The 26,683-nt window shown below is 40.8% G+C and overlaps 1 protein-coding gene and 1 pseudogene across 1 annotated transcript; one reads left to right on the top strand and one right to left on the bottom strand.

Annotated features, from left to right (window-relative positions):
- Nucleotides 1-26,683, bottom strand: part of LOC117534283 — an 865,641-nt pseudogene that overhangs the window by 32,119 nt on the left and 806,839 nt on the right.
- On the top strand, nt 491-26,456 carry LOC117534298 (zinc finger and SCAN domain-containing protein 5B-like). Its single transcript, XM_034198506.1, has 2 exons — nt 491-986; nt 24,295-26,456. Exons 1-2 carry the CDS (start codon nt 737-739, stop codon nt 25,092-25,094), a joined length of 1,050 nt encoding a protein of 349 aa, XP_034054397.1. The 5' UTR covers nt 491-736; the 3' UTR covers nt 25,095-26,456.

Genomic DNA, 26,683 nt, shown 5'->3' with positions numbered 1-26,683 from the left:
GGTGTACAATTCTCCGTTATCCAATGGGAATGAACGCTCACATTGCCTTTAAGGGCAGCCGACACAAACGAGCCGTGCTTCCATGAGCGTCAAATCCCGCCGCAGATGGGAATACATTGCAATCAGTTGAAAGCTATTTGCGTCCCTTTATGAAGCTGAAGGAGCCTAGGAGCGACCACAACTGCACGCCACGGGACCCTGAACAAACGTTGCTCCTGGACGATTATGGAGTGAGAGTGTGTTGGTTTGGTATTCTGGGAACAAAAGGAGAGGGAGTAAGAGCTACCAGAAAGGCACTGTTTACCTTTCTTAATGTTAAAATAATCGAACAGTAGGTTAGAATAGATCATGGATGATTGTTTTATTGTATTTATTTTATGATTTCTTATTTTATTTTTGTCTTATTAGAGATGGAATGACATAATACACACTCATGTACAGTAGGCGGCGGTATGCAACTAAAAGCTGTTTGGGATCCGCCAAAAACCGAGAGAAGAAGAAGAAGCTCTTTCTAACCTGGATCCATGTGGCGTCTCGTCGCTACGGTTCTCTCTCTTTGTGTTCCTCAGAAAGTGTGTGTGAGCTCCAGCACCACTGATCCATCATCTGTGTGTCTGGATAAACCTCTGAATGGACTCAGTGCTCTTTTTTCTGGAGCGTTTACCTCGGACTATAGGAGCTAGCTTAGCATGCTAGCTGGAAACACGTTAACAACACTAGTCAGATTGAGAGTTTGATGGAGAGAGAAACGGTGTGTTTAATGGAGTTTGCAGGAAGAGGTGATCTAGTAAACATGAGTAAAGTCCAAATGCTGATGTCGTTGAAGAAGCAGCGACTCACTGCTGCTGCTGAAGAGATATTTGCTCTGTTTGAAAAAACGATAGCAGAGCTTGAGGAGGAGCTGTCTCTTTCCAAAGAGGAGAACGAGAGACTCCAGAAACTACTGGACGCTGTTTTACAGCCTCAGCTTCGGATACACAGAGCAGGTATGTTCCCTTTACTCTTAATTAACACTCTAAACTCATCAGTAACACTTTATTATCACATTAATAACACTTTAGACTCTTTATCAGCGCTTGCTGGAGGTAGTAGATCCTGAAGTAAAAGTATAAACATCACACTGTGAAAATACTCCATTACATGTTAAAGTACTGCATTCATATGTTATTTAAGTAAAAGTATGTAAGTATTATTAGACAAATGTACTTTATTATTGTGACGGAGCGGATCACAGAGTGACTGACTCCGCCACACACACACACACACACACACACACACACACACACACACACACACACACACACACACACACACACACACACACACACACACACACACACACACACACACACACACACACACACACACACACACACACACACACACACACACACACACACACACACACACACACACACACACACACACACACACACACACACACACACACAACATTTACTGTTTTCTTTCGTTCGTCGTACGGCCGCCGTCACCCCAGCAAAGGGAATGTGGAAAAGACGGAGGCGCATCACCTGATTTAAATAGGATGTAATTTGTGTATGACGTGCAACATCATTAACATTAACCTTTCTGTTGGTCACTTGTGAGCAGACCCTTCACGCGATGGCAGAGCGAACAGGTACAGTCAGGACCGAGACAATAATTCAGGCCGGAAATTATACACCCAGCCAGGCCACTACCAGTTTTTTTTGGTGACATTTTGCTGGATTTATTTGCCAAATATTTACAGTGTTGCTGCCCATAGTGATAGCCCTATAGTTTAAATCTACTACCCACAAATACACATATGGACATGGGTTACTATTTAAAGAGACTAGATCTATGGGAATACCCAAACAGAAATGTATACATTTCAATAATCATAAAATCATAAGAACATGGCCATAACCAATAACATACCATTTCCAATATGAAAAAACACTGAAACTTGTTTATTTATTTTTGGTTCATTTATAGTTGTGAGTGTGTCTGGGCTCCTGAATCAGCCTCTCCTCCCTCCCTCCCCCCTCTCCCCTCTCCCCCCTGCTCCTCTTTGAGGCAGAAGCCAAGACTAGTTTTAATTCTCAACAAGTTTTAAAAGTGTATTTTACCTTTTTTCACCTATTTTTTACTTCTTTTTTTTAATTCATGCATACTTTACAAATCACTCTCCCCTCAAATGTAAATATGTGTTTACATAAATGGTGACCAAACCGTTTGAGACCCACTGAGATAACTTAGACTAACTAAGTTAACTATTTAGACCAGGGGTTCTCAAAGTTTTGATGAGTGAGGGCCAATTTAGGTACCCAATATTGGATTGAGGGCCGCCCAAGAAAAAACGCAACACAAAATAATTCCAAAACAAATCCTTTCTTTATTGTACTAACCAATTATCGCAACTCGCGAGAGGCCTAGTTGCCATGCAACCAGTAGTCTAGCAAACTTTCCACAAGCTGTCAGTGATAGTTTAGGAATGACAACCCAGGGGGCGCAGTTTTACCATTCTTAACCCTCTGGAGTCTAACGGGCCATCCACACAGCAGCTTTGACCAAATCTTGAAAATCCTGGAGCTGGGCGTGTCTGACAGCTTGGGGATTTCGCGACCAACAACAAATCCCATGAATATCACATGAATATCCCGCCCCCGAGATACAAAGCAAAACAACCCGGTTCTTCTACACTATTGTCAAATAGGAAGGGCTATGATGAACATTTATTTTTTTAACATTTTGAACATTTATGAGATTAATGTTTATGGTGCTATTTTATGCTACATTCCATGCTGGCTAATGATACTGTCTATGCTTGCTAGCAACGAAGTAAACTAGCAACGAAGTAAACTGGATATAAAATCCCCAAACAAGCGAAAACCTACCAGTTTCACCCACTGTCTCTGGCACCTCCCCCCATGCCTGGTTCCTCCGGTTTGTATCCCGGTAAATAGTCTGGTCGTAAAGAACCGGGTGATTTGCTACCGTAATTTCTCGTTTGGAATATGAGGAAATGAACTGCGGTCTGGTTCTCCCTGCTTACACGCGGTTTGATTGGCTAGAGCTTCTACTGTCAGATTTGCATAAACGGGTTTGATTGGCTGACGCTTCCAGCTCAGCCTCAAAAGTTGAACATTGTTCAACTTTGGAATCCTGAACATCCTGGAAATCCTGGAAATCTTCGTCTCGCCCCCCCACAATGCAGTTCGGCGACAAGCGAGCGAAAGTGACGTCATCCCCATTCAAAGTCAATGGGCGGAGACGCGCTGGAAGCGGTGGACAAATCGCCAAAAGCTGCTGTGTGTACGGGCCGTAAGGGTATTTTCTCGATTTTTAGATGTTTTCTTAAATCACCTTTTAAATGTATTTCTTCTAACATGGCACCCCATGTGTTACATATCAAAATGTTCAGGACAATCTCTGGTCTTGCTATATATGCATATTTCTCACCTTAGAGCACTGTTTGATGAGATAAGTAGCTCAAAAGCTTAAAATGTGACATCAGATTTTTGGAAAATCTTCAAAACTCTTGTGAAAACACAAATTTACTCATGTGATCAAATTGTTTTGGTGTTTTAGATTTGGTTACCAAAGTCTTAGGATCATAAAAGCAGTGAAATATTTGAATTACACTGTATATAAATGTGTTATTCATGTCTAAAATAAAAACAATTTAATTCAAATTGAGTAAAATAAGTCTTTATCACTCTACTTTCACCACAGCAGGGACTGAGATACATCAGGACTGAATAATGACTTCATATTACATACCAAGGTTCATGTGATGTGTACAAATACAAATTGAGCATTCAACCTTTTTTTCAACCAACAATTTATTATAAATATGTTTTTTTCAACCAACTATTTATATAAATATAAGAAACTGGAAAATCTCACTATTTACAATATTGAACATCAGAACTTTCAACCAACTATTCATTATAAATGTCAAGACAGTGTCAAGGTCTTTGTCTGTCTTCCAAGACAGTGGGTCTGGCTGCTGTGAAGATGGGGGTGATGGTGCATGGGCTTCTGTGTAGGTGGGGTGTACAAGTGCTATAACGAGACCTCCACGAGACCCCCTTGCTGGCTGGGTTGAAGGTGATGGCTGTGGTGGAGCCTTTGTGCTGAGGTGTATCTTGACCTGGTGGCAGCCGCAGATGGAGGTGGAGGCAGCTGTAGTGATGCTGGTCTGCTGGTCCTTGGTGGTGATGGCTCTGGTGAAGGCCCTTGAGCCACAGTAGATCTTGACCTGGGGGCAGGCACAGATGGATGTTGTGGCTGCTGGATAAACGCCACCTGTGTAGGACAATAATTACAACTAATTGCATTGAAATAAAGTTCAAATAAAATGTTGCTCAAGCAAAAATAACAATTTACACATAAAAATAAAGTTTGGGAGGTTGCAGAAGGAGTCTCTCTCGATCACACACACACACACACACACGTATTTCCAGTCCAGTTGTGGGACGAATAAATGATTAATTTAATCATCTACACATGTAATCTCACTTTTACACACCAAAATAACGTTAACACAGAGTAAAAGTTTGCTAATGGAGGGTCTATTTTGTCCCAATAAAAAGTTCATGACTATCGATAAAAAATATATATCAATAAACCTATTGTTCATTTTCGCGGTATTCCCCACACATTACTGTAATATTTACACCTACCCATGTCCAAATGGATCCTTGTTGTTGTCTTTGTATTCTTCTTCTTCAGAAGAGTCGAAGACTTCAGTTTCTGAGGCTCTATCTTCACTGCTGCTAGCGAAAAAAATCTCTAGCGAAGTCGGCAACTGTAAAGTTTTTTTTAGCCATCTCACAGACGTAAACTGATGGGAGACACGTGGTTTATGTTTTGTTTACTTGGTGGGTAGGTCCTTAGTGATTTCTCGATGTCCATTGGTCATTTCAGATCATGATGGCTGCCGGCCGAGATTTCCTTGACGGACACACAAATCCACCAATCCCACACAGTGTAAAGTCAAGCTGCCATATTGGCTGCTGTGCCCTGGTTACAGTCTCACAGGAGATACCGCTGGAAAGCTACTCTTCCAGCGATTCCGCGGATATCTGAATCATATTTCTACTCCTTATAATCGAAAATATATGATTAAATTCCATTCTAATTCTTACTAGATACAACCATGGAAGATTAAAATATAACTCATGCATTTCAGCGTGTCACATTAACTATTGCGGGCCGCCAGAAACCTTTCCGAGGGCCGCCATTGGCCCGCGGGCCGCACTTTGAGAACCCCTGATTTAGACACTTACCCCCTGATCCCACTGGAAGCGTCTGCGCTGCGGCTGCGCCACGCTGCGACCTCCTCCTGCATCCTAACCCACCAGGCGCGTTTCAAAACGTTGCGGAAGCGGAGCGTCGTGTGTGCAGCCTCGCAGTTGTTGGATGAACATTCCACTTCCTGCCTGCGCCGCGTCAAAAATAGGATTCATCCTATATTTTAGAAATTCCTTGCGGCGAGGAACTTCTGGGACGCTTCGAGCCGCGGCGCAGCGTGGCACAGCGTGTCTGGTGGAATAGCACCCATTGACTAGAGTGGCCGCGATCCCTAAAAACACCGCAGCCGCAGCGCAACGCAACGCAGCGCAGCGCAGACGCTCCTGGTGGGATTAGGGGGTTAGAGAGTCCTTAACCTCACATGAGCTGTAGTTATCCCGAGCTTGAATGACACACAATCAAGGGCTTTGATTTATGATCTGTATGACAGTGGCCATGTCGGCAGGTCACATCATGTAGACAGCCAGTCACCCAGTGTGAGGCAGACCCACACAAATCCTCAGGCCAGCAGGCCACTTAACAGGCCAGGCCATCGGGAAACCCCCCGGTCCTCCCGATGGCCAGTCCGGGCCAGGGTACAGGAGGCGTAGAGTGAGGGATCATTGTTCACAAGTTAATCGATCGCAGGTTGGGGACGGATAAAAAATAAAATTTAAAATAAACTAAATGGGTCACAAAATATACTTGGGCGGCCGTTATTATACCTGGGCGGCCCGCCCAAGTAAAGTCTATGTGTGGGAAACCCTGATACATGTAGGCACTGGTTGATTACATGTGACATAAATTGATAATTTAGTGTTAATATGCTTCTTTATTCACCTTTTCTTTTTAGATGTGTAAAAAGCAAATAAAAACAATACTTTTGATTAATTCAAATTGCAGGAGAATAATTTATTAAAAAAATCAATGAATACATATGTTCAATAATAAAGTAAACACATCTAAAACGTACAAAGGTCATTAAGTAATTAAAACATTAATAAAAATGAATGTAAAATCTCATCAATCAATTATTGCCAACATGTATTTATAATATATATATATACATACTAGGGGTGTAATGGTTCACAAACATTTCGGTTAGGTACGTACCTCGGTTTTTAGGTCACGGTTCGGTAAGTTTTGGGTACAGCAGAAAAAATTATCACAAAACATAACGTATTTTTTAAATTATTATTAAACTGAATGTTCACTCAAATAAATACTTAATATAATAAAATAAACATTAAGGTGCAGCATTTCGATGAACTGAAATAATTAGGGATGCACGATAATTATCGGCCCGATAATTATCGGTCCGATATTAGGAATTATGACGTCATCCCGATAAACCCGATACCAGTATTAATAGCCCCGATAATATACAATATATTTTTTGGGTAAGAAAAAAATACTGCGGTGTGGGTGGATTGAGATGAGGGGCGCTTGTTTTTCACTCGGCTCCTCCCGTTTTGCCAGTACTGTGGTATTAGTGGTTTAGGAAGAGGGGAGTTCTTCACAAATCCAGCGCTCCCTAACTCATGCCTGGCTGTGACGTAAATGGTGTGCGGCCGTGAAGCCAGGACAGTAAACAAACATGTCGTCGGTGGTATGGGCGTTGGAGCTATGTGCAACTCAAGGCATATGCTCGAACCGGAGCTGCCTGGACGCTGCAATCATGTTGCGCACTATCCGTGCTGAGTGTGCTGACTTTTCGTACAATTCCCACTGTCTGGCTTCCTGCATAAAGTCAAGTGCTCGGCGCAGTTGTGGCGAAATGTCGCTCCTCTGTTTTCATTTAAACAGCTCCTTATATCCGTTAGCGCAGCTAGCTAGCACCAGATGCTAACAACAACAATGCATGTAAGGTCTCTCTCTCGCTCGCTCGGGCCACACATACACACACCCTCCCGGTCTTCCAGATGGCCAGTCGGTGCCTGCCGGTGAGCGTGGAAGAGTGGTCTGCCACAAGCGGGCGGCAGGAGCGGGGCTGTCAGCATCAGCTTGTAGATGGTATTTTAAACTCGATGCGCTCTGAAACTACGGGGCGGCCAAGGAAAAAAAATACACATGCGTTAATCGCGTTAAAATAAGTAGTGGGGTATCGGTTTCAAAAAACCAACGTGCATCCCTAGAAATAATCTGTATTTGAACTGTACTGTACTAGTACCTAAGCAGCCTGTTTGACATTATGACTTGCTTGTCATTGTATTTTCATGTTTTTTTAAAGAAAAATGAACTTGTCCACTAGGGCTGTACCCGAATATTCGAATATTCGTTCGTTGGCCAACTATTCGGGTTTCAATTTCATTATTCGGATATTCGTTTTTTTATTTAAAAAAAAAATAATATTTTTTTTGTCCTAAATGTATGCTATCAATAAAGGCGAATTGCCATATTCTTATACTATATTTATACTTTTGAATTGCACTGTTAACATTTGGAAATATATACAATCTCAGCCTGTGCTCCTGACATCGCGTTCACTCAGTCACGAACGCACACGGCACGCTTCACCTCGCTTCAACTCGTTTCACACACCTGAACACAAAATGCCGAAGACTTCAGCTGTGTGGGACCATTTTAAGTTGGACGACGGTAAGAAGAAGGCAGTGTGCCAAATATGCTATAAGAAACTTATTATTAAACTTATTATACATCCATGCAAGAAACTGGCCTACCACGGTGGCACAACAACTCTGAAAAGTCACCGGATGCTGTAAGTACTAGCCTAGCTTAGCTTAGCTGTTGTCAAGTTGCCATGATGAAGCTGCTTTATCCGCCGTTTAAACAGTAACGTTACACATGATAAAAACGTGCACTTTTTTTGCTTGGAAAAATCGTTGCAAGCAAGCAACCTAATTGTTTTTTTATATTAGTTTTTCAATTTTATCCGAATAGTGAAAATAATAGGAGCAATGTGGGAACATCTGGGGCTAAGGCAATTATTGGCATTCAGTTCGTTCATTTATTTTTCGTTCTTCATTTATTTAAATACTGTTTGCTGTATCGGTAACACGTATTACACTGTCAGGCCTATTGTTACGGCTATGTTATTAAAAGTATTGTTGTTATAACAGAAATATGTGTTTTGTATCTTCAGGTTGTAAAACGTTATAGACGGAATTTGGAACCAGATTTGGTCCCCGGGCGCTGCACTGCGGCTGGGTTAAATGCAGAGGACACATTTTGTTTTAATGTATGCGAGTACTGAGACAATAAATACATATACATCGTAATAGTATACTCTTTTCTGCGCTTCTGCTTAACAGCGTGTTGTCAGGTGTCTCGGAGCGTGTTATGAAACATTTTTTTTTTTTAAATGTTCTTAAAAAAAAAAAAAAATCTCTCCGCACCGAATATTCGAATATTCGGAGACCGAAAAATGGTATTCGGGACAGCCCTATTGTCCACATTGCTTGCCGCAAGGGCAGATCTGCTGGCACTAACAATGTCTCCTGCTGTGGAGAACACATTACATTACATTACATTGCATTTAGCTGACGCTTTTATCCAAAGCGACTTACAATAAGTACATTCGACCAGGAAGACACAACCTTGAAGAAAACAGAATCATATAAGTACATCAGGTTTCATAGAGCCAAACATTTCAAGTGCTACTCAACTGGCTTTAGGTAAGCCAGTCCTTTATTAGTATAAAAGTGCTTCGTTAATAGTTCTAACGCTCGAAGTGGAGTCGAAAGAGATGAGTTTTCAGTTTGCGCCGGAAGATGTGCAAGCTATCTGCCGTCCTGATGTCAATGGGGAGCTCATTCCTCTCGCTAGGGACAGAGGTAGCAGATACAGCCAGGTAGCGCTTTGCTAACATGGCAACATAAGGATATATGGCGTTTGTAATAGCTTTGGCTTGGTCTGAACTTTTTGCGAGTTGTCTGAGGCTTAAATGCTAGTGGGAGTTGGGTTTGCACTTCAGTCTTTTTTCTTTTGGTACCGGTGATATTCACGTTCGGGTGATGCCTTTTCAAATGAGTACACGTTTGATGTAGTGCCAGCCGCGTAACCAATGTTAGTTGAACAATGCCGACAACAGCATTGGTTCAGTCCACCTGTCTTTGTCCGTCATCCTTGTACGTAACTGCGAAACCAAAATGTTCCCAAACCGGAGACTTCAATGATGCTGGAGGATTTTCGAGCTCAACTTTATCTGCGTTCGCCATTTCGACAGTTCCTCAAATTACTGACTACATTTTAACGCATCCCTCTGACCATCTCTCATAGTATGCCTCTCGTCCAATGAAATGACTTGCTCGCTCTATGACGCGTTGAACCCGTAGACTGTATACAGTGTGCGAAAAAGTAGTGTTATTTACAATATCGGACAAGTCGATCCGTCAATTGACTTGTCCGGCGGACAAGTGACGTTTATTGACAAATGATTGATTGATTCAGTTTACAAAAGGCAGAACTCATTCGCAAATTGTCCGTGTCCGCCATTGTTCGTTTAGAAATGTTAGTTTCGGTTCTGCTTGTCGTCCTAAGGAAATGCATCTCGCCGCTTTCTGTACAGTTAGACGGGGGCGGGGCGGGGCGGGGCGGGAAGTGTAGCACAGTGGCAGGGTTGGGAAGCAAAACTCGGTTCCGAGTAGGAACAAATAACAATTGTCCAGTACCGGGATTAAAAAGAGTTGTGAGGACAGGAGGCCGAGCCCCGCAGACTGCAGCTCTCTCTCTCTATGCTCCGTATCAGCTGATTGCTGCACGGTGCAGCTCAGCGTCTCTCTCTCTCTCTTTCTACACACAGCAGATCCGCTGCCCGTTTAACAGCCTCATCTTTGTCAAACTTTCTTATGTTCTTTCTAACACGTAATGAAGGTTATTAAGCGTTTTGGCTTAAGTATTGTTAGTCAGTATTGTTTATGAAGCAGGGTATAGAAAGTACATTATTGAAATGAAAATACTATTTATTTACTTTTACAAACAGTGAGCAGCTGGGCAGCTGCAGCATGTGTATTGCAGGACATGTGTAAGCGTGCAAGCGTCTTTGAGAAAAGCGCTAGGCCTATAGGCTATACATCAGGGTTTCCGTTAGCCGGTAATTACCGGTTTTTAGCTGGTAAAATGTATTAAAAACCGGTAAATTCAAAACCTGCCGGTCAAAATGTCTGTTAATAATTAGGGAGGCTCCGATAGATCGGCCGCCGGTTATTATCGGCCGATATTCACTCTTAATAGTTTGATCGGTGCTCTCTATAAAGGCCGATCAGGAGAGCTGGATCTGATCGATACGCGAGAGAGATCAGATCAGCTGCTGAGTCGGACCGAGACACACAGCTCTGCATAATCACCTGAAGCCCCGCCCTCTGTTTAGCGAGCTGCTTGAGAAACTGACGGGCTGTCAGGAGAGAGAGGGAGGCAGAGGGGAAAAGAGAGGATTCGTTTCTCCCGTGTTATTATTCAAAGTTAATGTAAACTTTTGAATAATGTACGTTATCTACTACAAGTAGTTTGTTTGAATGTAATAATTTTGTTGTTTGTAGAATAATTTATTGAAAAATGAATCTGAATTTTTCGATCTGTTACGATTATAAACTGAAGCAATATAAAAATGAGCCCCGTGAACTGAGTTTTAAACTGAAGCAGTAAAATCTTACCGCTCACTTACGTTAGCGGTGTCGTAAAAAACGTGGGAAAATGTAAAATACGATGACGAAGAAGATTCCAGTGGCCCCAATTTTTGTCCATTCTGGACAAGTGAAAAATGTATTCGGACAAGTAAATTGGCAAACTCACTTGTCCATGGACAAGTACTCTCTAAAAACTTTTTCTCACACTGGTATATATAAATGGACGTAGTGTCCGTGACGTCACCCATAGGATTCTGCAGAGTTGCCGAGAAGCCCTTAGTAGGCGGAGTCGGCCACTAACGGCTTGATAGCAACGTCAGAGTCTAATCCCGCCTGCTCCAAATAAGGGCAAAGAGACGGAGCCGAGGCGGGACCTGCTGCCTCCGAACTGGAAGTAAACAGAGCTAGCTCAGGTTAAGAAGCTAAGCTAACATGAAATACATGCATACCAAGTTACTGCTAACAGTGTAGTTCCCCTATATAAACGTTACATTCATAATCAAATGAGACAATCTGCAAGAGAATTAGCTATATTTTGTTATTCTTAATGCTTGTCATTCACACGTTAAGAAAATAAGTACCGATACATAGCAGAACAATTGTGGCGATGTTCAGCTTAATAAGCCTTGTTCAACATAATTTATTTAGCTAATACTACAGCAGGCGAACCAAGTCTGCGTTTCGTTGCATTCCTTGATCTCCAGTTATAACGACGGACTCCACCGCCTGGACCTAACGGAGCCGCAGTGGGCTAGCTCCGGGACGCCGGCTGGAGCTATCCCACTGCGCCTCCGTTAGCTCCGGCGGCCACCACTGGGATAATTGGGTCCCCTATTAACATTTGCTCCCGTTTAGCATTATGGGCGTCATAGCCATAGATAGACTATAAAAGTCTTACCCAAGGCTGAATCATAAATTAAAATGTATATGTATGCATAAAGGGTTACGTCCTTAGCTAATAAGTAACAAGCTAAGCTACCAAGCACACAAACACCTGCGAACGGGGTTAACATGTATAATATTATCATTTTAGACTTCTTGGAAGTTCTGTTAGTACATTCAAGCGCACAGCACGACATTTTAATTGTCTGGTATTTGTAACAATATTCCCTAAAAGGCACAATCACCACGAACACGGCTAAAGCTAAAGGGTCAAGTACAGTACTATGACTAACTAACGTTGTAGCCTAGCAGAGTGGACAAGTGGCTGTTAGCTGACAGTGAGGCATGTACATGTCCATCAAAGTGACCACGCCCTAATTTATGCAAAACATTTAGAACTGTTAGAAAACAATTCACTCACAGATTCATAATCATGAAGGTGGAATCTAACTATATCGATAATAATATTTATTGCATCCATGGGTAGAAACATGTTTTTTTCTGCTGTAAAGTTGGGCATTTTAACATGGGGGTCTATGGAAATTGCTCCTTTCTGCAGCCAGTCCCTAGCGGCCCATGTATGAACTGCAGTGTGTGGCACTTCCGTATTGGCGTCCCGGCTGTTCCCCAGAGTTTGCCGCTTGGTTGAACCCAATGTGAGCAAATTACTCTGAATGCTGCGACGCAGCACCTGAGATTACTTCCAAGAAGTTGTTCACGTTCTCAATTTTTTACATTTCACGTTATATTCGTTCGGTACACTTCGGTACACACGTATACCGTTACACCCCTAATATATACAGAATATATATTTTGAGAGATATATACACTAGTATTAGACGCAGTCAAAAGTTTGGACACATCTTCTCATTCAAAGTTTTTTATTTATTTAAATTGGTTCTACTTTGTAGATTTATACTGAAGACATCAAAACTATAAAAGAACACATATGGAATTATCTAGTAAACTAAAAAGTGTTAAAAAATCCAGAATATGATTTATATGTTGCTGGCTACTGCATAATGCTATGGTAGCCATGCTGGTTAAGGGTGCCTTGAATTCTGAATAAATCACCAACAGTGACACCGGCAAAGCCCCCCCCCCCTCTCACCTCCTCCTCCATGCTTCATGATGGGAACCACTCATGCAGAAACCATCTCCTCACCTTCTCTTCGTCTCACAAAGACACGGAGGTTGGAACCAAAAATCTCTAATTTGGACCCATCAGACCAAAGTACAGATTTTCACTGTCTAATGTCCAATCCTTGTGTTTCTTGGCCCAAACAATTCTCTTTTTCTTGTTGTTCATCCTCAGTAGTGGATCTTTGCAGCAATTGGACCATGAAGGCCTGATTCACGCTGTCTCCTCTGAACAGTGGATGTTAAGATTGTCTGCTCCTTGAGCTCTGTGATCATTTATGTGGGCTCTAATCTGAGGTGCTTTAATTAGCGGTTTCTGAGGCTGGTAACTCTGATGTATTTATCCTCTGCAGCAGAGGTAACTCTTGCTCTTCCTTTCCCGGGTGGGTCCTCATGAGAGCCAGTCTCATCCAGGGATGCAAACTTGTCACCTTTCGGCGAAATTCGCCGTTTTGAATCCAAAATAGGTTGTTTGTGTGATTCATGTAGATCTGCAATACAAATATTGTTGGGGTATGGGGGGGGTCTGGGACCCAGAGTAATCTGCGGCCGTGAGCTGTTATCTGCCATCATGATACGCATGGTGTTCTTTTTTTATATATTATAATGAAGCGAGCTGTGTGCTCGAGTCTTCCTGCCTGTCGGCTCTGCTCATGGATGTATAATAAGGCTCTGCTGCTCCGCGATGATGGTCTAGCTAGCTTCAGCAGCTACATTACCTATGGGTGCGTTCGTTAATATTAACTGTGTGGTCCGGAGTCACTGTGGCACAGACTGGACCGCTGGTGAACAGCTGTTAGAACGGGCCGTTCTGGTGTTCAGAGCAGAGCTCCCTTCGGGAGCGGCAGAGCGTGATGTGCACTGAAACGTTTTTCTGTCGCAATATTATCGTTGAGCTGGCAAACTAGCATACATTGTCACTATGATAATGTTAGCTTTAGCCTTTATTTTCTAATAGTTTTGTTCAGAGGCTATAAACAGAGGTGGTATAAGTATAGATCTTGTACTTGAGTAAAAGTAGAAGTACTCAGATCTTGTACTAGAGTAAAAGTAGAAGTACTCAGATCTTGTACTTGAGTAAAACTAGAATTACTCAAATCTTGTACTTCAGTAAAAGTAGAAGTACTCAGGTCTTGTACTTGAGTAAAAGTAGAAGTACTCAAATCTTGTACTTCAGTAAAAGTACCAGAATGTAGGAACAATCCTGCATTCAAAAATGTTCCTCAAATAAAAGTACAAAAGTATTATCATCAACATATAGTTAAAGTAGCGACACTAAAAGTAGAAGTACTCATATCTTGTACTTGAGTAAAAGTAGAAGTACTCAGGTATTGTACTAGAAGTACCAGAGTGTAGGAATACCATGTTATAGTAAAAGTACTGCATTCAAAATGTTCCTCAAGTCAAAGTATGATCATCAAAATATAGTGAAAGCAGCGACAGTAAAAGTAGTCATTGTGCAGATTGGTCCATTTCAGAATAATATATCTGATATGTTTTATAATGATTGATCATGAAAGTGTTCTCAAAGCTGGTGAAGGTGCAGCTAGTTTGAATGACTTTGTATACTGCAGGGTAGCTGGTGGATTTACTCCAGGTGGAACTAAATTCTGATTCAACACTTGATTATATTTCACATCATTCATCCAAATCTGTGAAGTAACCAACGGTATTAAATACCATTTACCTCTGAACTGTAGAGGAGAAGAAGAACAAAGTAGCAACACATTACAATTGTACCCAAGTATAGTACTTGTTGAGTTTATGAACTTAGTTACTTTACACCAGTGGCTATACAGATAGAAAGACTAAGCCTTGCACAGAGGCATGAAAATACATTTTCAAAATGCTCAACAGTGCTGCCAGAATTATAAACTGACTGCTACACAATTCAAATAAATGCTTTTATATATTTATATTAGATGTGACTCTTTGGCGTTTCTGTTATTATTAACACTGCTGCTTTAGTTGTTCTGACAGCTATAATCCTCTGTTATTCCTAATTTTAAAGCCAATATTCCGTGGGGTCGGGGGGCTCGGATCCTTGTCACCTTTTTCATGCCTGATGAGTTTGCATCCCTGCTCATCATAACGTTCGATGGTTTTCGCGACTGCACTTGAGGATTCATTCAAAGTTCTTGACATTTTCCGGACCGACTGGCCTTCATTTCTTAAAGTGATAGTGTTAATTTCGTCAACGAAAACTATGACGAAAAATGTTCATCAACTACCTTTTTTACATGACTAAGAAGAGACGATGACGAGCTAAAAATTGATTTTTGATAATAAAAACTATGACGAAATGTATATTTTGTTTTCGACGAGACGAGACTAAGGTGTTAACCTGTTAAGCCCGAGAGACCCCGGTTCCGGGGGCCTCCTGCAATATCTTGCAGAAAACAGTGTCTGAGGGCATGTTCATTTAATAAACTATGAATGTTTTATATCCATGTAACGGAAAGAAACTCATCTAACTGATCATTTTAATTTCTTTTTAAAAAAAAAACCCATACGCACTCTCGGAGATAATAACAAGAACACACATCAAAACATATGGAGCTAGTTAGCCAAAAACGGCAAAATGGCTCACCTGTGTGGTAGTCTGGTCAAAAGTGGTCTTCAATGGCATTAAAACGATAAAAACGATGCTGAAGTTAATCCAATGTGTCTGTCACTTTGAATGATTTCTGATAATCCATGAGCAATAAATCTGCTTTTCGGTTTTGAGATGTCAGACCTAGAGACAGCTTCACTATGGAGCAAAACTTTTTTTTTTTACATGAGTGTGTGCGGGACGATTCCCCTTCGATTCTATTGGCTCTAACTAGGGATGCTCCGATCGGCAATTTCGGGGCCGATCGCCGGAATCAGTATCGGCCGATACCGATCGCCGATCCGATCGAGTGGGCGGGGCCTAAATGGAAGATTTAAACATCACTTTAAATCTTCCATTTAAAGTGATGTTTAAACTCAGTTAATGGGGCTCATTCACTGGAGCTTCCACAAACAACAATCAACTTAATTATTACATTCAAATGATGTACATTATTCAAGTTTACATTCACTTTGGATAATAACACGGGAGAAATTAGCGGAAGCGCTCTCTTTTCCTCTCTCCCTCTCTCTCCCCCCTCTCTCTCTCTCTCTCCTGACAGCCTGTCAGTATCTCATGCAGCTCACTGATCTAGTAATAAGTGACCCGACAGTGAAGAATACATATATTTATAATAACTAGTTTAGCTTGTTCCAGAGGTAGATAAAATAGCTAAGTGTGTTAGGTCTTGTGTGTTTCGTCTTACGGGTCCGGCGGGCGGAGCTGCAGGATTTCTGCTTCACACACGTTGCATTCCGCTATTTTACTGTCTTTTTCGGACACCTTAAACTAATGACAGACCGGTGAAGCCATTCTGGCGAGCTTGTTTTGCCGCACACAAAGAAAAGTGTCATGTATTTTACGTCATGCGATCGGCTCTCGCGATCGGCATGTTTAGAGAGCACCGATCGATCGGTAGAGAGTGAGTATCGGCCGATTACGATCGGTGACCGATCGATCGGAGCATCCCTAGCTCTAACGGTCAGAAAGAGATGTCACATGTCAAAATCGAACAAGGGGGGCCAGAGATAAGGAAAATTCACCCAAATGGCCCCAGAAGAGGTCAAATATCACTTATTTTGCATCAATCTTGATACAGGGTACTTATTATATGTTGTACTTTGGATTCCTAAAGCTTTTAGTCTACTAACCCATCATCCAAGGTTAGTTTTCACTATAAGTACAACATATTTTTTGGACGGACACTATAATTTACAGTTTTTTACCATGTTCAATCTGAATTGTCTTTAAGATAAAAACATCTATATTGATTCTGACTTTTCTACATCCAACTCACAGGTTTATCATTACTTTGAGAAAAAAGATTATTAATTTAACCCTTTTAGAAGGGAATATATGGTCATTTGTTCTGGGAATGTCATTTTCTAGCCTGAGACCTGAAAAACAGGCTTAGGGCCAAACTGGTTAAGCCCCATTCCCCCGCAGGCCGGGGAGAAACCACAACATCTGCAAGCAAGTGTCTGAGGTCTTCTTAAGATTTAATAAACTATGAATGTTTCATATCCATGTAACGGGAAGAAAGTCAGCTAACTGATGATATGAACAATATTTTGCAAAAAACAACACAAGACTAACGCTGAGCCTCTGGAATAAGCCCTGAGCGAAAAAATGCTAACGCCGTTGGCACAGAACTCACGGTATAAAACCCTTATTACTTATCTTAAATGCACATCCAACCCATCGATTAGCATTGTGAGATTACACAGATTCAATAGGTATTGGTATCATCACTCCATGATCAAAACTCGTTTTGAAACAAAAACAGACATCACAACACGTGGCATTAGGTAGCCAACACGGCAATATGTCTTACCTTTGTTGTTGTCCGATCAAAAGTTGTCTTCAATGGCATTAAAACGATAAAAACGCTGCTGAGGGTTAATCCATAGGTTAATCCAATGTGTCTGTGTCACTTTAAAAATGATTTCTGATAATCCATCAGCAATAAACCTAGTTTTAAGTTTTCAGATTTCAGAGCGGAAGAGTTTCGAAAACTGTGTGCGCATAGCTCTCATTTCTCAATGGTAACGTGTGTATGTGTAAATTCCCCTTCGATTGTATTGGCTCTAACGGTTCAAAAGAGACGTCAATCATCAAAATCGAGCAATGGGTTCCAGAGAAACGGCAAATTTCCACCCAAATGACCCCAGAGGTGTTTTTTTTTTAAAAAACCTCTCTAAAAAAGTCAAATGTCACTTGTTTTGCATCAATCTTAATACAGGGTACTTATTATATGTTGTGCTTTGGATTCCTCAAGCTTTTAGACTCCGATCCCATCATCCAAGGGTGGTTTTCACTATAAGTAATGCTTTTTCTTTTGACGGACACAATCATTTACATTTTTTTACTATGTTGAATCTGAATTTTCTTTATAGTAAAACACATCTATATTGATTCTGACTTTTCTACATCCATCTCACAGGTTTATCATTACTTTGCGAAAAAAGATTATTAATTTCCCCCTTTTTTGAAGTGTAGTTATTTGTTCTGGAAATGTCATTTTCGAGCCTGAGACCTAAAAAACAGGCTTGGGGCTTAACAGGTTAATGGTGGACTATCGGACATTCAAAATGCAGGGTCTTGTCTGTGAAAATGCATCTTACGTTTCTAACTTGCAATATCATTATTTCCGCTCTCTTCACTCCAGAAGAGCAATCTCCCTGTGTGCGGGGCTTAACAGACGCAGCAGCGGCACGCATAGATCTGCCCTAGATATTACACGAGTAAAGTGTTAAGAGAGAGAAATGTTGCTTTACTCATTTCAACACTTGATACTGTCACCTTGATTCCAATTTCAGATTCCTGTATTTGCCTAACTGAATTAGTTTTAAAGAGAGAAAACATTTTGACTAAAAGTTGACTAAAATGCAATGATTTTTGCTCGACTAAAACTGGACTAAAACTATGAAGGATAAAAAGGACTAAAATGTGACTAAAACTAATAACCATTTTCGTCTAAAGACTAAATCAAAAATAGCTGCCAAAATTAACGCTGAAGTGATGATGGACGGTCGTTTCTCTTTACTGGGTTGAGTGGTTCTTGCCATAATATGAATGAATGAATGAAAGAAAACTTTAACCTCTTAAGCCCTGAGCCTGTTTTTCAGGTTTCAGGCTCGAAAATGCTATGCCCAAAACAAATGACTATAACTTAACTTCTAAAAGGGTTATATGAATAATTTCTTTTATCAAAGCAAGGTTACATCAGTGAGTTGGATCTAGAAGTGTCAGAATCAATATGTTTCTGTGTCAGAGTAAATTCAGATGGAACATAGTAAAACAAGGTACATTTTTACCTCCGCCTAAAAAAAACCCCATTACTTATAGTGAAAACCACCCTTCAATGATGGTAAGGTAGACTACAAGCTTTAGGAATCCAAAGTACAACATATAATAAGTACCCTGTATCAAGATTGAGGCAAAACAAGTTAAATTTGACCTTTTTAGAGAGGTTTAGCAAAAAGTAGTCCAGGCGGACTGACATTTGGGCACATTTTGGCACATTTGGATACCATCAGTGCCATTTGACCTTTTTCAGGTACCATACTGTAAACATAATTTTATTATCACTATAGGTAATCATTCCATCCAAATACAAGTGTTTTTATAAAAAATAAAATATTTTTAAATTACAATTTTTAAATGTTTATGTAAATGGTGTGTGTGTCTGTGTGTGGACTTTGCCACAGTCCTTACATGTTTATCACCCGACTAACACTTCTATTAGGAAACATAGGATACATTTGTCTCCAATAGGAGCAGATTTATTAAAAAAATAACACACTAAAAAACTACACTAAAACCGAAATAACACCACAAACATTTTTTTTGTAGACACTGGCAAAAAAGAAAAAATGTACACAGCCTCAATGTGTTTAGTGTTTTTGAATTGAGGCACCAGGCACTTAGTGCAGTAGATAGGTCTTCACCGTTGTGTTGCCAGCATCAGAGCACCTCCTGAGCACGGTGGCATCTTCCCCATAATACTTGGGAATGTATACGAGTGATGATGGGGGGAGTGGTGGTGGTGGTGCTGCAGGGACTTCACCCCTCGTGTCTGCAGCAAGCTGCTCCCTGAAGGACTTCTGGGTGTGTGGCTTCACCCCTCATCTTGTGCAGCTCCTTGTGGAGAAGGAAGCTGTTCACCACTGCAATGTCCAGAAAATGGTAAAAACAAGTCTTGTACCATTTCATGGTTTTGTGGTGAACGCTGTAGTACCCAATCAAAGCATCGGACACATCCACGCAGCCGTTGCTTCTGTTGTAGTCCACCACAGCGTCAGGAACGGTAATAATCTTAGTCTGCCACACACCAGCCCGTTTCACTTTCCTCCTGACAGTCTGTCCACTGAATCAGAAGATGCAGAGGGAGGCTGAGTTAGTACTGATGCAGACGTCCGGCGGCGTAGCTTGGATGTTGATGGCTCTGGGGCAGCTGTATGCCGATCTGATGCACGTCGTAGCTCGGATGAGGCAGATGTTGATGGCTGTGATCCAGAAGCCATTTGATACTCGTCTTCATCACTGTGAAAACAAATGTGGAAAAAACAATTACTTTGATTACTTCACTGGCTTATTCTTTCAAAAATGTAACTCAAATTAGAAATAATTCCTCCATTCAGCATGTGTATACACATATATATAATATATATATATATATATATATAATATATATATATATATATATATATACGCTATAGTATACATACAGTGGGGCAAAAAAGTATTTAGTCAGCCACCAATTGTGCAAGTTCTCCCACTTAAAAACATGAGAGGCCTATCATTTTCATCCTAGCTACACTTCAACTATGAGAGACAGAATGGGGGGAAAGAATCCAGGAAATAACATTGTAGGATTTTTAATGAATTAATTTGCAAATTATGGTGGAAAATAAGTATTTTGTCAATAACAAAAGTTCATCTCAATACTTTGTTATATACCCTTTGTTGGCAATGACAGAGGTCAAATGTTTTCGTAAGTCTTCACAAGGTTTTCACACACTGTTGCTGGTATTTTGGCCCATTCCTCCATGCAGATCTCCTCTAGAGCAGTGATGTTTTGGGGCTGTCGCTGGGCAACACAGACTTTCAACTCCCTCCAAAGATTTTCTATGGGGTTGAGATCTGGAGACTGGCTAGGCCACTCCAGGACCTTGAAATGCTTCTTACAAAGCCACTCCTTCGTTGCCCAGGCGGTGCGTTTGGGATCATTGTCATGCTGAAAGACCCAGCCACGTTTCATCTTCAATGCCCTTGCTGATGGAAGGAGGTTGTCACTCAAAATCTCACGATACATGGCCCCATTCATTCTTTCCTTTACACGGATCAGTCGTCCTGGTCCCTTTGCAGAAAAACAGCCCAAAGCATGATGTTTCCACCCCCATGTTTCACAGTAGGTGTTCTTTGGATGCAACTCAGCATTCTTTCTCCTCCAAACACGTCTAGTTGAGTTTTTACCAAAAAGTTCTATTTTGGTTTCATCTGACCATATGACATTTTCCCAATCCTCTTCTAGATCATCTACATGCTCTCTAGCAAACTTCAGACGGGCCTGGACATGTACTGGCTTAAGCAGGGGGACACGTCTGGCACTGCAGGATTTGAGTCCCTGGCGGCGTAGTGTGTTACTGATGGTAGCCTTTGTTACTTTGGTCCCAGCTCTCTGCAGGTCATTGACTAGGTCCCCCCGTGTGGTTCTGGGATTTTTGCTCACCGTTCTTGTGATCATTTTAACCCCACAGGTTGAGATCTTGCGTGGAGCCCCAGATCGAGGGAGATTATCAGTGGTCTTGTATGTCTTCCATTTTCTAATAATTGCTCCCACAGTTGATTTCTTCACACCAAGCTGCTTACCTATTGCAGATTCAGTCTTCCCAGCCTGGTGCAGGTCTACAATTTTGTTTCTGGTGTCCTTTGACAGCTCTTTGTTCTTGGCCATAGTGGAGTTTGGAGTGTGACTGTTTGAGGTTGTGGACAGGTGTCTTTTATACTGATAACGAGTTCAAACAGGTGCCATTAATACCGTTAACAAGTGGAGGACAGAGGAGGCTCTTAAAGAAGAAGTTACAGGTCTGTGAGAGCCAAACGTTTGTTTGTAGGTGACCAAATACTTATTTTACCGAGGAATTTACCAATTCATTCATTAAAAATCCTACAATGTGATTTCCTGGATTCTTTCCCCCCATTCTGTCTCTCATAGTTGAAGTGTACCTAGGATGAAAATTATGGGCCTCTCATCTTTTTAAGTGGGAGAACTTGCACAATTGGTGGCTGACTAAATGCTTTTTTGCCCCACTGTATAGGATGATTTGATGTATGGTTCTTTATTTCTAAATGTTTTGTATCATTGCTATCCTGTTAATGAGCCCTGTTTTACATAAATGTACCTGTTATCTGATTGTTTTTGCTTCTGTAACTGTAAGGGAATACATTTGCCTATTTTGTATCCTGATGACCTAATGCCGTTAAATGTAATACGTTACTCCCTAAGCCTGATTTCACCCACCTGCAACCGATTTGCTAATAATCACAAATGTTCATTTCTTCATTTATATAGACTGATATACAATACAGCTTTATTTATAAACTGCTAATAGTCAATGTCTGTAGAACTACAAAACAGCATCCATTTGGCGTGTGTGGAATAACAGTATATATATATATATATATATTTATATATACTGGGTTGATATACATACAGCTTTATTTATATACTGCCGTGTTATAGTCATGAAATACAATTAATCTATTTATACGTTCACCAACATGATGTTTCTTACGGAACGATAACACTACAACAACAAAGCGGCGTCCATTTTGTATTTTGCGAGTGTGGAATTACTATAGATTACACCAAATACACAACTAATAGATACAAACAGAGAGAGTACATACCTTTCCTGAAGTTCATAATCAGGGTTGCCTGCTGTTGTCTCTGTATTCTCTGTTCGCAGTTTTCTCTGTTCGCTGTGTTCGTTGCTGCTGTGCTGTGCTGTGCTGTGTTGTGCTGGTTGTGCGGCTGGCGGTGCTGCGTCATGTGCGTAAAGCAGCCGCTGCTGGCATTATTCATACTACGCAGGATCCTATCTCTGGAACCCATTGGTCGATTTGGGTGATTGACACCTTTTTTGAAACTTTAGAGCCAATAGAATCGAGGGGGAGTTAGTAAACCCCGCTAAACACTTACGTCAAGGAGAGATAGGCTTGCGTAAACAGCACGTGAGACAGCCGGAGCCCCGGACTGCAAAACTTTATACCTACTCTGCGGCCATGAATGTAATGATGGATTATCAGCAACAATTGTAAAGTGACTAAGAGACATTGGATTAACCTTGAGCAACGTTTTTATTCCCTTGAACATGACTTTTGATCACAAAACAGCAACGGTAAGACATAATTATTGTTATGGTTTAGAACACTGTTGTTGTTTTCTTGCTCTGTTCTGGCTGCTTGCTCAGTGAGTTTGTGTCCTACAGTGATGATGCTTATATCAAAATAATCTGTGGAGTATCAGCTTTCAGATGCTATGTAGTTTGTGCAGAACATATTAAGTTTTAAAGATCGTTTTTGCTAGTTAGCACCGGAAGTAGCATCAGCCTGTTTTCACTAAGGGCTAATGCTAACGCTTCTTGTGAGATTTGTGTTTTGTTTCGGTAATAATGGCTCATATCGTCAGGTTGCTGAGTTTTTTCCCATTCTTTGAGTATAAGACATTCATAGGTTTTTAAATATTAAGAAGCCCCCAGACGCTGTCTCCTGCAGTGATGCGTTTTTCCCCCCGGTATCGGGGGGGCCGGGCTTAAGAGGTTAACAACAGCAGTCAAATAGGGCTTTCCACTGTGCACTGACTCTACCTCTGCACAACACAACTGATGGTCCTAAATACATTAAGAAGGCAAGTCATTCCACACATTGACTCTTGACAAGGCTCACGTGTTAATTGAAAACCATTCCAGGTGACGACCTCATGAAGCTGACTGAGAGAAGCCAAGAGTTTGCAAAGCTGTCATCAAGGCAAAAGGGGACTACTTTGGAGAATCTAAAATATAAATAATATTCTTGATTTTTTTAACACTTTTTTGTTCACTAGATAATTTCATATGTGTTCTTCCATAGTTTTGATGTCTTCAGTATTAATCTACAAAGTAGAAACAAATTAAAATAAACAAAAACCATTGAATGAGAAGGTTTGTCCAAACTTTTGACTGGTACTGTATATAAAAAAACACACATATTTTAATATTTAGCAGGTTCCCTCATCTATAATCATTTATACAAGCGCAACTTTGAACATGTACAGCAGTAAAATGCAACATACAAAATAATCAAGAAACATCATAAATTAAACACTGACAGGGAACATTTTACTGCACCATCATTACTATTACATAAGAAGGTGCCATAAAATGTTCTGATGATACTTGCATACTTTTACTTGAATAAGGTTTGAATGCAGGATTTTAATTTGTAACAGAGTATTTTAATTCTATACTGTAGGCGTAGTGTATCTGTGAACAATCCCAAATACAATTCATTGTTTACATTGCAGCTAGTGCTAAACCAGAAGAAAAAAACCTTTAATTTTTAACTGGAAGTGGAAAGGGGTTGGGCTACATAAGGTGAATTGAGACAACATAAATAAACAATAGGTGGGACTAAGAAAGAGAATATGAAATTATAAAAACAAAGGCATTAATTAGGGCTGCAAAATGTCTCCCATTTTAATGGTGATTAGATTTGTAATTGCTAACACTTAACAGTTTTCTTTGACTGTTTACTTTCTGTTTCCTGTAGACGTCCAGCTGCTGGTGGTGGTTAAAGAAGAGGTTCTCCCTGACCAGCAGGAGTGGAGCACCAGTCTGGACCAGGAGGACCCAGAGCCCCCCCCACACATTAAGCAGGAACAGGAGGAACTCAGAATCAGTCAGGAGGGAGAGCAGCTTCAGGAGCTGGAGGAGGCTGATATCACCAAGTCCACTTTCACTCCTGACCCTGTGAAAAGTGAAGATGATAAAGAGAAACCAGGACCAGAACCAGCCAGAAACTCAGATCCAGAGAGCAGTTTACAACCAAAGACTGAGGACGACACTGGAGACTCTTCTGAACCTGACACTGGAGACTCTTCTGAACCTGACACTGAAGACAGTGCTGATTGGAAGGAGACCAGAGAACCTGCGTCAGGCTCAAAATCACTGGAAAATAGACAAGAACCTGTCAGTGATTCAAGCCGTATTGCTATAAAGAAACAATTTGGCTGCTCTGTGTGTACGAAATCTTTTGCACGGAAACGAAGTATATATCGACACATGAGAATCCACACAGGAGAGAAACCACACAGCTGCTCAGTTTGTGAGAAAGCTTTTTCACAGTATATAGATTTAAAGAGACACATGACAATCCACACAGGTGAGAAACCCTTTAGCTGCTCAGTCTGTAAGAAAGCTTTTTCACAGAGAGGAAGTTTAAAGGAACACCTGAGAGTCCACACAGGAGAGAAACCACACAGCTGCTCAGTCTGTAAGAAAGCTTTTTCACGGAGTGGAAATTTAAAGACACACATGAGAGTCCACAATATACAGCTGCAATGTTTGTGACTAAAGATTTAAATGGTGTATTGATTTCAAAATACACAAGTGTTGGTCGTCAGTCCTCACAGCTTAATGAAATTCATACTGAGGATAACGGAGAGACGGAGCCTCCAATCAGCAGCTCAGCTGAACACATGGAAACAGAAGCTGATGGAGTGGACAATGAATAAGTCTTATGACAGTTCACACATGAGAAAAATCTGTCTGGCTGGATTAACATTGTTACACAACATTCATATAAGACTTTAATGAAATCCATCTTTATCAACATAAGTGGACAATATGTTTAATGTTTTTGTCATACTGATTTTCTGATGTATACGTTAACCACTGACTGTTGATGAACCATTTTATTTTGGATAGAGGGCTCCAAGTTTCCATATAGAGATATAGGATGATTTGATGTATTGTTCTTTATTTCTAAATGTTTTGTGTCATTGCTATCCTGTTAATGAGCCCTGTTTTACATAAATGTACCTGTTATCTGATTATTTTTGCTTCTGTAACTGTAAGGGAATACATTTGCCTATTTTGTATCCTGATGACCTAATGCTGTTACATGTAATACGTTACTCCCTAAGCCTGATTTCACCCACCTGCAACCGATTTGCTAATAATCACAAATGTTCATTTATTCGACCCCTTGACTCAACTATTTCTTGTTTAATAATCGTTACATCTCCTCAGGACCAAGTTCCCGTGTCCTGCCTTTCACCTGCTGATCACCCACTGCTCATTTAAGGTGGACTGACCTTTACAATGGACCAGCTAGTCTTAGTGTCTTAATGCAAACGGTTTGTAAAGTGATGCTAGTTCAAAAACGTGCTGTTGGGTTGTGTGCTCTCTGCAGGACGGTGTCTTCACTGTTCTTTTCTGTTTTTGTTGTACAAACGACGCCAACAGAGCGATACGTCTTCTTTCCAGCCGATGGTATAAATGTTAAATCATCCAGTTCAACTTTCATCCACATATTAATGATTCAAAAAAGCAATATGTAAGATATGGCTAGTATTTGACTATTTCAACAGAATCTGAAGGGGTTACAGTCTTGAGGCCATGTCCAATATGTTTATGTTTTGTTTGATTACATTTACTGAAATGAGCATTCAATGACTACATTATTCTTAATTATTCATTACATCATGGGTTTGCATTGCAATATTAGAACGCATAAAACCCAACTTTATTTCTTCCAAGTTGCGGGTGTTCATTGTTTAGAAGTCCACTGTGTTTCATCCAAGCTTCCACTTCGTGCTCCGATAATGCTGAAAGTATCTGTTGTATGCTTTACCTGCTCCAGTAACACAAGCGTAATTCACTGGACGGAGACAAGAGATAGTGGATGGATCCAGAGGAGAACCTGGAATATTAACGGTCAGATTGAATACAATATCGACCCAATTTCTCCGGTCAATGACGGGAGAGTTTTGAAAGTGACAAGACACTGTTTCACACATTTAAAAACACTTAAACAATTAAACAATGTTTACCCAGGATTCAGGCACCTTCCCTGGCTTGTAAAATGTGGTGATGCGCCCTGGAGGTATCACTATTTAAAACATGTATACCCAGGATTCAATCACTTTTCCTGGCTT

Source organism: Gymnodraco acuticeps, unplaced genomic scaffold (assembly GCF_902827175.1).
Source record: "Gymnodraco acuticeps unplaced genomic scaffold, fGymAcu1.1, whole genome shotgun sequence".
In the NCBI taxonomy this organism is placed as follows: Eukaryota; Metazoa; Chordata; class Actinopteri; order Perciformes; family Bathydraconidae; genus Gymnodraco; species Gymnodraco acuticeps.
The sequence above is the reverse complement of the archived record's forward strand: the minus strand, read 5'-3'. Positions and strand labels throughout refer to the sequence as shown.